Raw genomic sequence first — 15,827 nt, forward strand, 5'->3', positions numbered from 1 at the left:
GAAAATAGCTTACAATTGCCCCTTAATCACTGTCTCTATTCCCAATTAAAGAAGAAAGGAAATCTTGCAGCTCTCAATCACTCCCTACATTTCAATGGCACAGAGTAATGCTTGCTTTCCAGAACAGATTTGGCTCCTGTTGGAACCCCTGTAGACTGTGGCTGGATATCTTCACAAAAAAGCTGTTTCAACTGGGCAGCACGGTAGCATTGTGGATAGCATAATTGCTTCACAGCTCCAGGGTCCCAGGTTCGATTCCAGCTTGGGTTACTGTCTGTGTGGAGTCTGCACATCCTCCCCGTGTGTGCGTGGGTTTCCTCCGGGTGCTCCGGTTTCCCCCCACAGTTCAAAGATGTGCAGGTTAGGTGGATTGGCCTTAATTGCCCTTAGTGTTGGGTGGGGTTACTGGGTTATGGGGATAAGGTGGAGGTGTTGACCTTGGGTAGGGTGCTCTTTCCAAGAGCCGGTGCAGACTCGATGGGCCGAATGGCCTCCTTCTGCACTGCAAAAATTCTATGAACTGGTTTGTTTCAGCTTCCCCCTTGTCCCTTGGCAAGTCTGCACTTTTTAAAATATTGTTAATCTGTTTTTAAACTATCCTACTGGGAGTGCAGAATACCTTACCTGTGGACTCGGTGTTAGCCAGATCAGGGGCTGAATTCTCCGCTGTCGGGATTTCCTGTTTTGCCGGCAGCCCGGGGGTTTCCTGACGGCGTGGGGCTGCCCCACAATGGGAAACCCCTTTGACCAGCCGGTGAAACGGAGAATCCCAACGGCGTGCCGTGCCAGTGGGTTGGAGAAACCTGCCCCAGAAATCAACTCAAAATATCTAAATGCTCCACCCATAAATGACATAATTTCCCCAAGTTAAAAACACATTAACTCCCCAGGTACACCCCGTCAAACAACAGTGCATTAGCCCAGGTTTTTACGATGGTCAATTTCACCTCTGGCTCTTAAAAGCTTTCTGGCCTGGCAAAACAAGATTATTGTTAAGAACATGACTGCTGCAGTCAAACGCAATCCAACCCAGGCTTTTAACCCCTAAATTGTCAAGTGTTTATAATCCAATATATCTAAAATCCTGCATTCTGACTTCCAACATGGATCATTGGATAACAGTCAACAGTAAGAATCCTGGATAACAGTCAACAGTAAGAATCCTGGATGATTTTTCCATCTTTAATTGTAGGCCTTGGGCGGGATTCTCCGATGGCGAGTCAGAGTGTCTGCGCCGTTGGGAACGCCATTGCGAATGGGCCGCCAGCAGCAGGGCCGTGAGAAACACGTTGGGCGTGGTGCCAAAGCGGCGCCGTCATTGCGCGATGCCTGGATGACGTGGCGCTGCGGCATTCTATGTGCGTGATCCGCGCACAGGCCCCGACACACACAGATGGCTGCGTCCCGCCGTGCCACTCCCAGGTTCCGGGTCAATGACCTGGAGACACTGCTGGACGCAGTTTAAGAGCGGAGGGCGATCCTGTGCCCAGGACGTGGCCACTGACACCTGGCCAGCAGAGTCAGATGCAATTGGCGTGATGTGGGCATCGCTGTTAGTACTGTGGGGCACACCCCACGTTCTGGAGAGCAGTGCAGCAAGAAGCTCCACAACCTGACGAGAGCAGCCAGGGTAATTGTCCCGAGAGTTCCCCCGGGCCACACCCCCCCCCCCCACCTGCCCACGCAGGAGGGGGGGGGGAGGCACCACGTTCCACCTGACCCACATGGGCACCACATCCCCCTTGCAAGCTGCCATGGCGTGGTTCCCAGTGCCCCCCCCCCACCCCAGTCATAATGTTGCCAACATCTGCGTGTCTTGCTGCTGACCGCCCAACTCTGATGCTTCCCGACCCCCCCCCCCCCCCCCCCCCCCACCCTCCCCCCCCCCCCCCCACCCTCCCCCCCCCCCCCCCACCCCCGGCGCAGGATAAGACAGCCCACAACCATCGTGAGCGTGCAAGCACCAGAGGTGGAATCACCCTCACCGTCCATGAGCAGAGGGCTCTGGAGCTCGCTGGGGGAGCCGCCACCCGGGAAGTAGCGCCATGTCAGATCGGAGACGCAGCACCAAGTGAGACGTCCCTGCCTGGCTACACTGCCCCCTCACACCCGACTCCCTGTATTCCAGGGCTAGCCGACGATCATCCCGGAACGTCTCCAACAAGCCACCGCCTTCCAGGTCCACGTCCATCTGCCCACAGGGACGCACACCAGGGAGGGGAATGAAGACGGACAGGAGGGCCCTTGTCCGAAGCCGGGGCACAGGAAACGGACGCACAGAGGACCGACACAAACGACAGTGACGAACAGAGGACGGATAGCCAGGACACTGACGGACATGAAACGGACATAGAGAGGCCAGAGAGCCAGGACAGTGACAGACAGAGGATGGGGACTCCGGACAGTGACGCACAGAGGACGGCCAAACAGAAGTTGGACAGACCGGACACGGCCCCTCATATGGGCCGGGAACAACGTCCATCGGTCCAAGGCTCAACCCAGGAGACCCAAGACCTGGGGTCCGATGAGGACATGGGCCTTGCGGCACTGCTGTCACCCACACCCTCCACCATTGCAGATACCCTCACCTTGGTTGGGAATATTAGTGATGAGGCTTCTGGGACACTGGTGCGCACCACACAGCCGGTGGAGGTAGGAACAGCTGAGGGGCTGGACAGTCGGTGGGCAGCCCAGATACACCACCCAGCTGCCGCCCAGACGGTTCCCGGGTTCCTGGACTTATCAGACCCACCCACAGACCCGATGCATTTGTAAACCCAGGGAGTGGACAACGGGATGATGGCCGCCTTCCAGCATCTGCAGACGCAGTTGGAGGAGTCCATCCACGTCCAGGAGCAGGGAGTGGTGCCAGTCATGGCTGCCACCCAGGCGGACACCGCATGGGTGGCATCCGTGGTGGAGGCAATGGGGGCAACAGTTTTGGCTATGGTTCAGGTTCTGAAAGGCGTGGGGCTTCATGTGCACATGTCATCCGTGGCCCAGGACAGGGCTGCCCTCTCACACACAGCCATGTCTCAGAGCCAGCTGGACATTGCCGCCACGCTATCCAGCACGCCCGAGCAGCCTGGCCCGACCAAGCCGGGCCACCCCAGGGAACGCACACTGACAGGGATCCAAGTCGCTGGGCAGGAGTTAGCAGTCCGCCTCCACTCCTGCTGTACCGTCTGGGGAAACACCAAGGCGTAGTGGTAGGGACTGTAAGGCCAAGAAGTTCGACATGTAGTAAGTTGGCACAGGTTCAGGGCACAGCTTAGTTATAGGGGCTAGGGCACTTGTATGTGAATGATACGATTAAAGTCACTGTTACACCAAACCTAGATGCCTCTGTGCTATGTCTGGAGCCTGAGGGGTCGTGAAGGGGACCGAGTGGCACTGGGGTCGAAGGTCGGTACAACTGTGAGGCCGGGTGTGTGTTCGCCACCCCCAAACCCCCGTCGTCCTCGGAACACAAACGCCAGATACCCCACATGGCCATGTGATGGAGTGTCCGTGACGCATACAGGGACCACCCAGGTGGAGGGTGTAGCTGTTAGACATTGTCTTATGGTCCGGAGCTCACAGCTCATGGCGGAGCGGGTTGTCATCATTCAACATGGCACTGATCACACCTGTTTACACAAGCAATTGTGTGAGACCATCCCGTTGTGCCGCAGGTATAAGGTGCTGTGAAAGTGGTGATGTGGGAGCTAGGGTTGACGGATGGTGCGGGAGGTAGAGGGGGGGGGGGGGGGGGGGGTGTCTGTGTGTGCTGGGTGGTGAGTTTGGGTGGAACGGTGCTGCAAGTGCCTTGCTCAGCGATGCCCTCCTCCTTGTTGGTGAAACGTGCGGCGATCGACGTCTTGCGTGCTCGCTCGCCAAGCCGGTGGCATCGTGCAGCCACAGGGCCACATCCAGACGCCATGTCGCGTCTGTGCCCTCCCCCCTCCTCCTCCTCATGCACAGATGCATTGCCCTCATCGGGCTCCCCCCTGTGCCTCCTCCTCTAGGACATCGCCCCTGGACTATGTTGTGCAGGACGCAGCAGACAACAACTATGCGGCCAACCCTCTCTGAATGGTATTGAAGGGCCACTCCAGAGTGGTCCAGCCACCTGAAGCGCATCTTAAAGTGGCCAAAGCACCTCTCAACAACACCCCTGGTTGCTGCATGGGCCTCATTGTAGCAGGTCTCCGCTTTGGTCTGTGGCCTCCGTATGGGCGTCATCAGCCACAACTGCAACGGGTAATTCCGGTTGCCCAGCAACCAGCCCCTCAGCCGGTGCCGGGGTACTGGGCGCACACGCGCATAATCTTCATGCGGTGGTCGCAGACCACCTGAATGTTCATGAAGTATGTTCATGAAGTAGGTCCCCTTTCTGTTCATGAACACATCCCTGTTCTCCGATGGTGGATGCATGGCGACGTGCACCCCATCAATCACCCCCTGGACCACTGGTATCCTGGCCACGGAGACGAATCCCGCTGTCCGGGCATCCTGGTGTGCGCGGTCCTCTGGAAATTGGATGTACCGGTCCGCGATGGCATACAGGTGACTGCTCGGATGCACCGGTGCACAGATGCCTGGGAGTTACTGGACAGGTCCACGTTCGGCGCCTGGAACGACCCTGTCACGTAGAAGTTGAGGGCAACCGTCACCTTGACGGCCACAGAGATAGCGTGTGTGTCCCCCCCCCGTGGTGCCAGGTGTGCCATCTGGCTGGATTAGCTTAGTTGTGTATTAAGTGAGTGCTATCTGATAGAATCACAGAATACTACAGTGCAGAAGAGGCCCTTCAGCCCATCAAACCTGCACCAAAGCGTAAAAGGCCCTGACCTGCCCACCTGGTCCCATTTGCTGGACCTTTGCCCATAGCCTTGAATGCTATGGAGTTGAAATAGTACCAGGTAGAGAAATCTCCTCCACTCTATCCCTTTCAGCTTTTCACATGTTACAGGGGGTCACCGCAATGCTGGTTAAGCACCCTTCATATCAACTACCAGTTTTTGTTTGGAGTTGGTGAGTGCTTTTGCAGCTGGATGTTTTTTTGTCACTAACTTCGCCATTTATCCAGCTGGGGACCGTCACTGATGCATGCTGACCTGCCTGAGCCAGTGACTGTTCTATTCCACTATACCCAAACGAGTCTCAAAGTAATACGATAACATATACTCCACCCACCTACCCACACACATGCAGACAGACACAACAAAGAGCTGGATTTAGGCCTCCACTCCCATCCAGGCCACGTTATTAACCAGCCTATTCCCTTGCACTTCCTCCAGACTGGCTTGTAGGTGATTCAATGAGTATCCTACTGCCCTGGTAACTCTGAAAGGTATAGAATGCACAACATTCAACCATTTTGTAAGGCCAGGGATAGACATTACATCCCCAACTGACTTCTGTAACTCGATGGGCACATTTTTGACTCTGCTCACATCATCCTAACTCGAGGATTGTGCTTATTGGGGCTTTCAGAATACATACCTTCAAATATTTTTCGGTAACATGAAACTAACCAGATCTGCAATTTCCCAAGGAAATATCTGTCTATTTGTTTAATAAAATCCTTGAACATCAAATGACTTAGGAGTTTGAAGATATTCACTGGTAATTGGACTCAGTGTCAATATCAATACTTAGTTCATGCACTGTGTACAAGACTGCACAAGATTAGAAATTACCCCAGGCAAAACAGATGGTTGGCTGCATACCTGCTGATAATGCCTTTCATCTGCACATCCTTGTCTTCCTGTTGCCTCCGAAGTCGTTCCTCACCCTCTTCCAGCCTGGCTTGGTACTCCAGCATCATCTTTTGTGCTTGATCCTCTTGGTTCTTTAAATGCACCTCATATTCCTCCAGCTTCCGATTGGATGCCCTCAGTTTATCCTGAAGTATGGCAATATCCTGCTGATACTGATGGAAAGGCATCAAGTTTAAGGGAGTTTCATTACAATACTGCTGAAAAATCTAACTTGTTTTCCATTTAAAAACGACACATGTCCATTCAACTGGCTTGCCAGATAATTAAACCACAATCCGATTAACATTTATAGACTACACTGAATTTAGATAAAGGGGCCACTGAACTTCAACAATGTCACCAATGCATTTGTGAAAAAATAATCCAGTTACATTATTTTCGACATAATATTTTAATAAGTACTTAAATGTGTTTGTGGAAACTTGGGTTGCAAATCGTGGATCTAAAGGAGAATTAGGGATTTTTTTTAAATTAAATGAAACAATATGCACAATAAGAGATAAAAGCGAATTCTGTTACCTGTTTGAATGGTTGTGACTTTGAGAAATGTGGAAAATAACCACATAGTGCAAAGCAACCACCGGTTAGTGATTTTTGCGGGTAAACTTAAAGCTATTAATCTGAAATCACTTTATAAATGCTGCTTTAGTTCTGTGTTAGAACCAGCTTCAGTCCTTCCAAAGTAAATTACTCCATTCCTACTTGCTTTTGGAGATGGCTTCAGCTCACTTTCTAAAACATCTTAATGACTGTGTAGTATTGGCTTCTTGAAGTTTGTAATGAATTTAAAATGCACCATTCACCCCTCCAGGTAAAACAGCTTGTGCATCAATAATGGGCACTGTTCAGATAATCAGTGGGTCAGTGATACTGCATCTATTTCCGCAGTCTGCCATTTTAAGCGTACACAGCTGATGCAAGCCATTTGAAATTAATGGTGAATTTTTTTTTTTAACGCTTTAAAAGAGAATACAACTCTTTGGGTAGGAAGTAGCCACCATTGCAGTGTGCTACATCTCCACATAATTCTACCAAAATGATGTGTTTTATTTTAGGAGGAATGTTCATTCATAAGAATGCTAAGTTTTCAGTCTCCAATTCAGACACACTGCAATGAATCAGATTTGATGAATACTGAAACAGTGGGAAGGATTTTAGTAAACCTCTGGACATGTAGTGGGAAATATTCAAGTAGGCATTCTGTCTAAGACAAAACCAGTAAATATCCGTTAAAGGCAAAAGGCTCTATTTGTGTTGTTAGAAAATTATGGCCAATAAAGGCAGTATGAAAAGCTTACACAAATGTAAGGTAAAAGTGAAACAACGACAAAGATATAAATAAAAGGTACAAGATGGGAATATGAAAAAGAGCATACACGAGATATGAAAGCTAACAGCAAATGCTTTATAAATCTGTTCAGAGACAGCGGTAAAAGAAAATGTAGACCCATTAAAGACCATCCCAGGCAAGGCTAAAATGGGCAATAAGAAAATAACAGACTTTATCAATGAGTATATTTACAGCTTTTACAGTTGCAGAAGAGGACAAATTACCAGTGATACAAGTGAACTAAAAATATATTAAGGACTTAGTGGATTTTATGGGCCATAGCTAGAGTTGGAAAGAATGGCCTGCAGTAATCAGAAGAATTTAATGCGCACTTATCTGCTCTTGAAACTTGCACTGAAACTTATGATGCCTGGAACTGTTTGGGTCCTGCACTGCCCCAGCACAGTTCAGCTCTGGTGGATTCAGCGAGGCCATGACCCCTCTCCCTTTTTTTTTTACAGCCCTCGCTGTCTCAAAGTAGCTAAATTTAAAGGGCACAGTAAGAAGTCTTACAACACCAGGTTAAAGTCCAACAGGTTTGTTTCAAACACGAGCTTTCAGAGCGCAGCTCCTTCCTCAGGTGAACATAATATTTTAATAAGTACTTACCTGAGGAAGGAGCTGCGCTCCGAAAGCTCGTGTTTGAAACAAACCTGTTGGACTTTAACCTGGTGTTGTAAGACTTCTTACTGTGCTCACCCCAGTCCAACGCCGGCATCTCCACATCAAATTTAAAGGGCTCAGTGAAACTGACAGGCCAGGGAGAAGATAAGAAGATGGTCAGGAGAGTCACGGCGGAAAAGCAGTTGGATGTCGGGGGAGTTGGAGATCGGCGGAGGATCGGAGACGGGGAGTGCCAGAGGGGAGGGGGGGGGGGGGGGTGCGTCAGAGGTTGTAGTTAGCACTTACACACCATTGCAGTGTAAAGTTCCAAGAGGAATTCCAAGCACATCTTTAGAGTATCCCACAAATCCAATGCTGGGCAGTTCGCAATTTACAGCCTGATATGTTTAGAAATGGTAATGGAGACAATGTTGAAATAGACAATTCTCCAAGACCCGATGGTTTCCACCCAGGTCGTAAATTGCATGTCAGTTAGTCATAACTATTTTAGATCTGCTATTCTGTAATGAGACAGGATTAATTAATGATCTCATAGCAAAGGATCCTCTTAGTAGGAGTGATCATAACATGAAAGAGTTTCATATTCCTTTTGGGTGTGACAAATGTGGATCTGAAACGAGTGTCTTAAACTTAAATAAAGCCAATTATAAGGGAACAAAGACTTAGCTAAAGCAGAATTAGAAAATAGGTTAAAAGGTAAGATTGTATTCAGCTGTGGCAGACATTCAAGATGATATTTCAGAATTCTCAACAAAGAGATATTCCATTGAGAAAGAAAGATCCTATGAGAAGGATACACCATCCGTGGTTAACTAAGTAAGCTATGGATGGTATAAAATTAAAATAAATGATGTACAATGCTTTCAAAATTAGTGGTAGTCCGGATGATTGGTAAAATTTTAGAAAGCTGCAAAGGACCTCTAAAAGAAAAAAATGAGAAATTGGAATATGAAAGAAAACAAAAGCAAGAAATGTGAAAACAGAGTTTAAAAAAAAAAAAAAACAGGTATTTAAAAAGGAAAAGAGTAGTCAAAGTGAGTGGGTCCTTAGAGAGTAAACTGGGGAATTAATAATGGGAAACAAGAAAATGGCAGAGACTTTGGACAGAATAAAACAGGGCTTAAGGGTGAGAAATGTAAAAATAATCATGATCACCAGAAAAAAGTACTGGGACCAAAGGTTGACACAGTCCCCCGGACCTGATGGCCTGCATCCTAGCATCTTGTGGTTGCAGAGCTGGGAATGTATTGGTTGTAATGTTCCAAAATTCCCTACATTCTGGAAAGGTCCAAACGGACTGGAAAACAACTATTCAAGACAGGAAGGAGGCAGAAAGCAGGGAACTACAGGCCAGTTAGTCTAATATCTGTTATGAGGAAGATAGAAGATAGTATAATAAGGAGATAGTAGCAGGACTTTAGAAAATCATAATATGATTGAGCAGATTCAATATGGCTTTGTGAAAGGTAAATAATTTGACAAATAGTTCTTTGAGAATGCAACAAGCAGGGTAGATAAAGGGGGACTAGTACATAAGAAATAGGAGTTGGGCATTCGCTCTGCTATTCAATGAGATCATGGCTGATTTTCTACTCAACACCATTTTCCTGCACTACCCCCTGATGTCATTAATCTGTAGAAGAAAGCTATTTTAGACTTGAACATACTAAAATACTTTGCCTCCAGAGCCCTCTGGGGCAGGGAATTCCAAAGATTCACCATGCTCGAGTGAAGAAATTCCTCCACATCTCAGTCCTAAATGACATTTTCCTTATTCCAAGATGGTCTCTCCTGGCTCCTGACTCTTGATGAGTCTTGCAAAAACGGTGTGCATTTGAATGAATTCAACTCTCATTTTTTTAAAATCCCGGAGAATAAAGGTCCAATCCATTTAATTTACCTCATTGGACAATCCCTCCATCCCAGGAATTAATTTGGGGAACCTTTGGTGCTCTCCCTCTATGGCCAAGTAAATCTTTCCTGAGGTAATGAGATCAAAACTGCACACAATACTCCAGGGGTCGTCTCACCAAGGCTCTATGTAATTGCAGTAATACATCTTTACCCCTGTACTCGAATCCTCTTATAATAATGCCCAACATACCATTTTCCTTAATTGCTTGCTGTACCTGCATATTAGCTTCGTGACTCATGGAAAAGTTCCTTTGAAGTTCAACACTTTCCATTTAGTATTAAAAAATACTCTGAATTTCTGTTTTCCCGACCCACATTTGTATTCCATCTGCCAAATTTCTGCCCACTCACTTAGCCTTAGCAAATCCACTTGAGGTGTATTTTGCATTCTCTTTACAACTCACACTTCCACTTCGGTTTAGTAGATGCAGTGATTGGAATTTCCAAAAGCCAATCTTAAAGGTGCCACATAAAATATTAACGCACAAGATAAGAGATCTTGGTGTTGGGGATATATTGGTATAGATAGAGGACGGCCCAACAAACAGGAAACAGGCAGGATAAATGGGTAATTTGCAGCGTGGCAAACTTAACCAGTACAATGCTACAAATATCCATAGATTCTCTACAGTATAGAAGAAGGCCATTTGGAACATCATATCTGCACTGACCCGCCAAAAGAGCACTCTCTCTCGGCCCACTCCCCCAACCTATCCTGCAGCCGCACCTCTCCTGTACATCTTGGACACTTGAGGGGTAATTTAGCATGGCCAATCCACCTAATCTGCACATCTTTGAACTGTGGGAGGCAACCGGAGCACCTGGAGGAGAGATGGGAAGAACGTGCAAACTTCACAGTCACCCAGAATTGAACCCGGGTCCCTGGCACTGTGAAGCAGCAGTGCTAACCACTGTGTCACCGTGACGCCTATCAGTAGTGGAGCCGTGACCATTTACAATCTCTTTGATAAAGGGATAAATTTAATAATAATACAAAGCTAATTTGGGAGAACAAATTGTGAGGAAGATATAAAGAGTTTTAAAAAGGATAAAATTGGTTAAGGGAGTGGACAAAACGTTTGCGTAGGGAGTATAACATGTGAAAATTTTAACTTATCTACTTTGGCAGGAAGAATAGTAAAGTACAGTATCTAAATGGAGAGATTGTAGAATGCTGTGGTACAAAAGGATCGCAGTGTCCTTGTACATTAATTACAAAACCATAGCATGCAGGTACAGCACGTAATTAGGAAGTCAAATTGAATGTTGACCTTCATTGGAAGAGGGATGGAGTATTAAAGTAAAGCAATCTTGCTATAACCGTATAGGACATTGGTATGATTGCACCTGGAATACTGTGTGCAGTTTTAGTTTCCTTACTTAAGGAGACACATATCATTGGGTATAGTTCAGAGACGGTTCACTAGGTTGATTCCTGGGACGAAAATGAAGGGGTTGTCTTATGAGGAAAGTTTTAGCAGCTTGAGCCTATACTCATTGGAGTTTAGATGAATGAGAGGGAATATTGAAACAGAAGATTCTGAGGGGTATTGAAAGAGAAGATGGTGAGAGGACGTTTCCCCTCATGAGGGAATCTCAAACTATGGGATGTAATCTAAACATTGGGACACAGTTTAAAAATAAGTCCCTCATTTGAGACAGAGGCGAAGAGGGGATGCTTGGTCTTAGGAATTCTCTTCCACAGAGAAATGTAGAGGTTGGATCATTGAATGAGTCGAGAATGAGTTAGACAAGGGTTATGCTGGATGGGAAGTTGAATCAAGGCCACTATCAGATCAGCCATGATGCTCCTGAATGGCAGAAAAGGCTCAATGGGCTGAATGGCCTATTCCTGCTCCTGGTGTTTTTAAGGATCTGCTTTGGGACCTTTCCATATACATTAATGACTTGAACAAAGGACAATCTCTCAAGTAAGGAGACAAAAGTACATACAGTACTCTAGGTGTGGTCTCACCAATGCCCTGTACATTTGTAGCAAGACTCTTTTACTTCTATACTCCGTCCCTGTTCGGTCAACATTACAGTTGTCTTCCTAATTATTTGCTGTACTTCTGAGCAAAGGTTTTGTAATTCATGTAGAAGGGCATTCGCAGATTCTTCTGTACCACAGCATTCTGCTGTGGCTCTCCATTTAGATACAATTCTGCTTTTCTATTCTTTCTGCTCTCGTGGACCAGTTCACATATTCTACTGCATAGGCTGAATTTTTGCCCACTCACTGAACCAGCTTATATCCTTTTGCAGACTCTTAGCATCCAAAACTAAGTTAGGAAGCCACATATAATTGTGTAGATGGAAGCAGAACATTAAAAAAGGGATACAGATGAACTAAACGAATGTGCAAAACTTTCCCAGATGACGTTGACAAGAATGTGCTGGTTAGGTGGATTGGCCATGATAAATTGCCCCTGAGTGTCTAAAGATTAGGTGGGGTTATGGGGATGGGACAGGGGAGTGGGCCTGGGTATGATGTTCTTTCAGAGGGTCGGTGCAGACTCAATGGGCCGAATGGAACCTTCTGCTCCCTAGGTACTCTGTGATTCTAAGTTTAAAGTGGGTGTGAGATTGTCCATTTTAAATCTCAGAAAAGTAAGTAAATAGAACTAAGATACGGATCAGCCATGATCTAAATGAACAATGGAGCAGACTGGAGAGGTTTAATAGCCTGCTCTTGTTCCTATGACAACAATTGGGATGAGTCAGTCCAGTTGATTTGTTCCATGTTGTTCTCAGATTCACCCAAAGATGCCTCTCTATTTTTCCCCCCCAAAACCCATGTTCTGAAACCAGAAAAGGGAGACTCCTGCTCAATGGAGCTGGCATGCTGAAGTCAATTCAGCTGCCAGATTCGGTCTATTCACACAGATTGGCTAAAATGAAGTGAAACCCATGAAAAATGTTCTATTTTCAAACTGATACCAAAGACCAACATAGCTGAGTAGCAGTCTGATTGCACTTGTGTAAACCCAAGTTCCTGTTTAAACTAGAAAAAAACAGCCTTTCTTTATTACCTATTAATGAAAATATGTAATTTCATGTTACAACCTAATTCCCCATTCACCATAGCTTGCAAAATAGATGAGTTAGGAAGCACACACATTGTCATTAAACAGACTGGAATTTTAAACAGCCAATTTGAAATGAATAATTGTGCTTTCAGCATTTTGATATTCGTTTTTCTAATCCGACACAGTAACAGTACATCACTTTAAATGATGAGACTTCCCTTCCGTAAACCCGAACACAGTTTCATAAGCCAAAAAATTTAAATACCTGAAATTATCATACATATGTCCGACTTAATATGCAAGAAAAAAAGTAGTCAGGTTGTATAATAGAAAAACAGCACCTTTAAAGCTGTCTGGTAATTGTCTTTACCTTCTCTATCTGGCTAAGTTCCTCTTTAGGTCTGACATCGTCCCTGCGTTTAGAGCCTGGGTCCACTGTTTCATCATCTATGAACTGCATGTTCATATTCATCAGCCATGCTGCAGTGCGGTCCACTGAGGACAAGGCATTCGCAGGTGAGGGGGCCTAAAAAAGCGTGATAAAGCTCAGCCTTGTGTCTGAATCTTACACAAAGAAAGATCAAGCAGAGGAAGTGTAGAGATATAGATTTTGTGACTGTTTTTATTGTTACAATGGAACGTTCTTAAGATCAACTCTTGTGTTACAGGAAAATATAGATTTTATCCAGGTTCTTGATAAATTTTCCTAAGATTTGCTTTATTATAATAAAACATATTGTGCTAGATGTCACTAGTTCACCCACTAAATATCTAATAATTTTTTTACAAGATAAAAGAGTTTCTGGCACGGACAATGTATCAATGTTATTTTTAAAATTCTCTTTCTTTTATCTAATATTCTATACCATTCACTAGCCCTGACTATGCGCTTGAAATCTGCTCTGAGGCATCTCTTCAGTGATGCTCGAACTACAATTGCTGCCAGGATGCGCTTTTCCATCTCATCCTGGCGATAAACTGTTGGCCTCGGAAGATACACTTGTTCAGATTGAGGACTCCTGCCAAGCATATAGCTTACCAATCACCATGTTATCCTGCACTATTTTGTGTATGCTCTGTTGGCAGTAAGACATTAACGTCCAGTTTTCCTCTTTGTATGAATTCAAAAATATATGGATGCTGTAACTGGTTTAAAAAAAACATTTTTCATGTGTGGACGACAGGCAAAGAAGAATAAATGTAAATGAAAAGTGCCAAGGCAAACCAAGCTTTTTCATGTTTACACAAGATCACTGGAAAAGCAAGCACATGGCAGCTGATTTTCTTCTTAATCTGAACACTACTGGAATGAAGGTTTTTATGCGAATCAACGTGGAGCTGTTAAAACTGCAAACTAGGTTATTTGTTCACTTTGCACCCTGCGTTGGAAGGTCACGGAAAGCTCAGCCAGCTGTAGAGTATAAGTTTCCCCCGACATCTTCTCCACAGAGTGCCTTACCCCAACCTCCGAGCATCACCTCACGTTGCACCAATATCACATTTCCATTTCCCACACAGTCTCGTAGCTGAAGTGAGACAATCAATTTAGTGACTATCATGGCAGTTTTGTGTTGTGAATTTATACTCATAACTAAGAATTGCAGTGCTACTTTGTACCAAAGAGGAAACCCCAGCACTTCTGCCAACTGTGGCAAATCAAAAACATCACCTTGAGCCAAAACACAATTTTACGTTCAGAGAAGAAAGCCTGAGAAAAATCAAGTCATAGGAACTTCACTAAACAAAGCGGGTAAGGGATGTGAAGTGTTGAAAACTTGCTTTGCAGCTACGGTGGCCTGATTTAAACAGCAACTTGGCTGACATACCATACTGCGATTAGTCAAGAAAGGTGACTACACCTTGGGCACGATCTACCTGCCATGCTGCATCCATGGCGCAACAAGGCTGGTAAAAGACGGCTGGTAAATGATGGGAAACCCCACTCCCCGGCTTACCACACCTCGCGAGATCTAAAGCAATCTCGTGAGACGTTGTGATGTGAACCCAGGACCACTTTTTGGCAAATCTGCATATTAGAGACAGCTAGCTCACTTTAAAATGCAGTCCCCTGAGATAACCAAGGCATTGGGATCGAGCCCTCTTCACCTTGGACAACGCAGGCGAGTGTCATTCAGTGTTGGTCTGCACAACCTGGGACCAGATTGAACGGCACTTGTGGGGATCTCCAAGGGGATTGGAGGCCCTTGGGTGCATGCCATCTGGGCAGGGTGGTATCCTGGTCACCAGCCTGATACTGCCAAGGTGTTGCTGCCAGCAGGGCATTACCAGGGTGCAAGGCTGGCATTTTTTTGAGCAGCGGATATCGGCGCGGGGGGGGGGGGGGGGGGGGGGTGCCCTGCGCGGGTGAGGGGAGGTGATGGGGAGTCCCTTACAGTGACCTGGGCCTGGATGGAGGGAATGGTGGGTGGGTTAGGGGGTCCCGTTAGGGACTCGGGATTGAGACGGCATTTAAAAACGGGGTCCTGATCTCTCCCTGCACGGAGGTTTGGCAAGCGGGGCTCCTCACTGTAGGAAATGGGATTGAGTGCAGCCTGAGCCACACGTTCCCCGCTAAGCCCCATATCTAACTGGAGTTAGATAGCATTGTGTTTCTTGCTCTGCGAGCGCCAGGAAACATGTGGCTAAACGTGCTCGCTATGGGACATAGTTCCCATTTGGTTAAATCAGACCTTTAACTACAATTATGATTCAACTTAAAAGATTAGCTGAAGCTTGATATGGAGGAATGTGCTTCTACAATTCTACTTTACATTGCAGTGAATGGAAGCAATTATGCAAATAGGTGAAAAGTAAATGATCTTGTGCAAGAATTAATCTGTAAATGGGCTCCATTGTTTGGCAGTGAAATCTACTACATGAGGATTTGTTCCTGCAGTGCTGCTGTAATTGATACATTAAAAAATTTTTTTTGTAGCAGCAAAGGTAACCGCGCGGGGGAGGGGGGTGGGGGGGGGCATATGATTAACACTTTCAGTGGAATTGGGAGATAACTTAATTGACCCTAAATGACCCTACATTATGTTCCAAGTACTATTCCCAACCACGTCCATTACATTTCAACACATAAGTGGGAGGCCATTTATGACCCGGTGTTGTATTTGTTTGTCCTTAGCATCCGCAGGGCTGCTAAGCACGTCATCACTG

At 46.2% G+C, this 15,827-nt stretch overlaps 1 protein-coding gene across 13 annotated transcripts in view; it reads right to left on the reverse strand.

Annotated features, from left to right (window-relative positions):
* LOC119955411 (disabled homolog 2-interacting protein-like) overlaps window positions 1-15,827 on the reverse strand; it is a 1,014,916-nt gene that overhangs the window by 5,806 nt on the left and 993,283 nt on the right. For 12 of the 13 annotated variants that reach the window (XM_038781503.1, XM_038781502.1, XM_038781508.1 and 9 more), the window contains 2 exons: window positions 13,033-13,188; window positions 5,715-5,917 (listed from right to left, as the gene is read on the reverse strand). In XM_038781503.1, the coding sequence (XP_038637431.1) occupies window positions 5,715-5,917; window positions 13,033-13,188 (359 nt within the window). The remainder of the gene's footprint in view (window positions 1-5,714; window positions 5,918-13,032; window positions 13,189-15,827) is intronic. The other variant, XM_038781505.1, reaches the window with a different exon arrangement.

Source organism: Scyliorhinus canicula, chromosome 21 (assembly GCF_902713615.1).
Source record: "Scyliorhinus canicula chromosome 21, sScyCan1.1, whole genome shotgun sequence".
Lineage (NCBI taxonomy): Eukaryota > Metazoa > Chordata > Chondrichthyes > Carcharhiniformes > Scyliorhinidae > Scyliorhinus > Scyliorhinus canicula.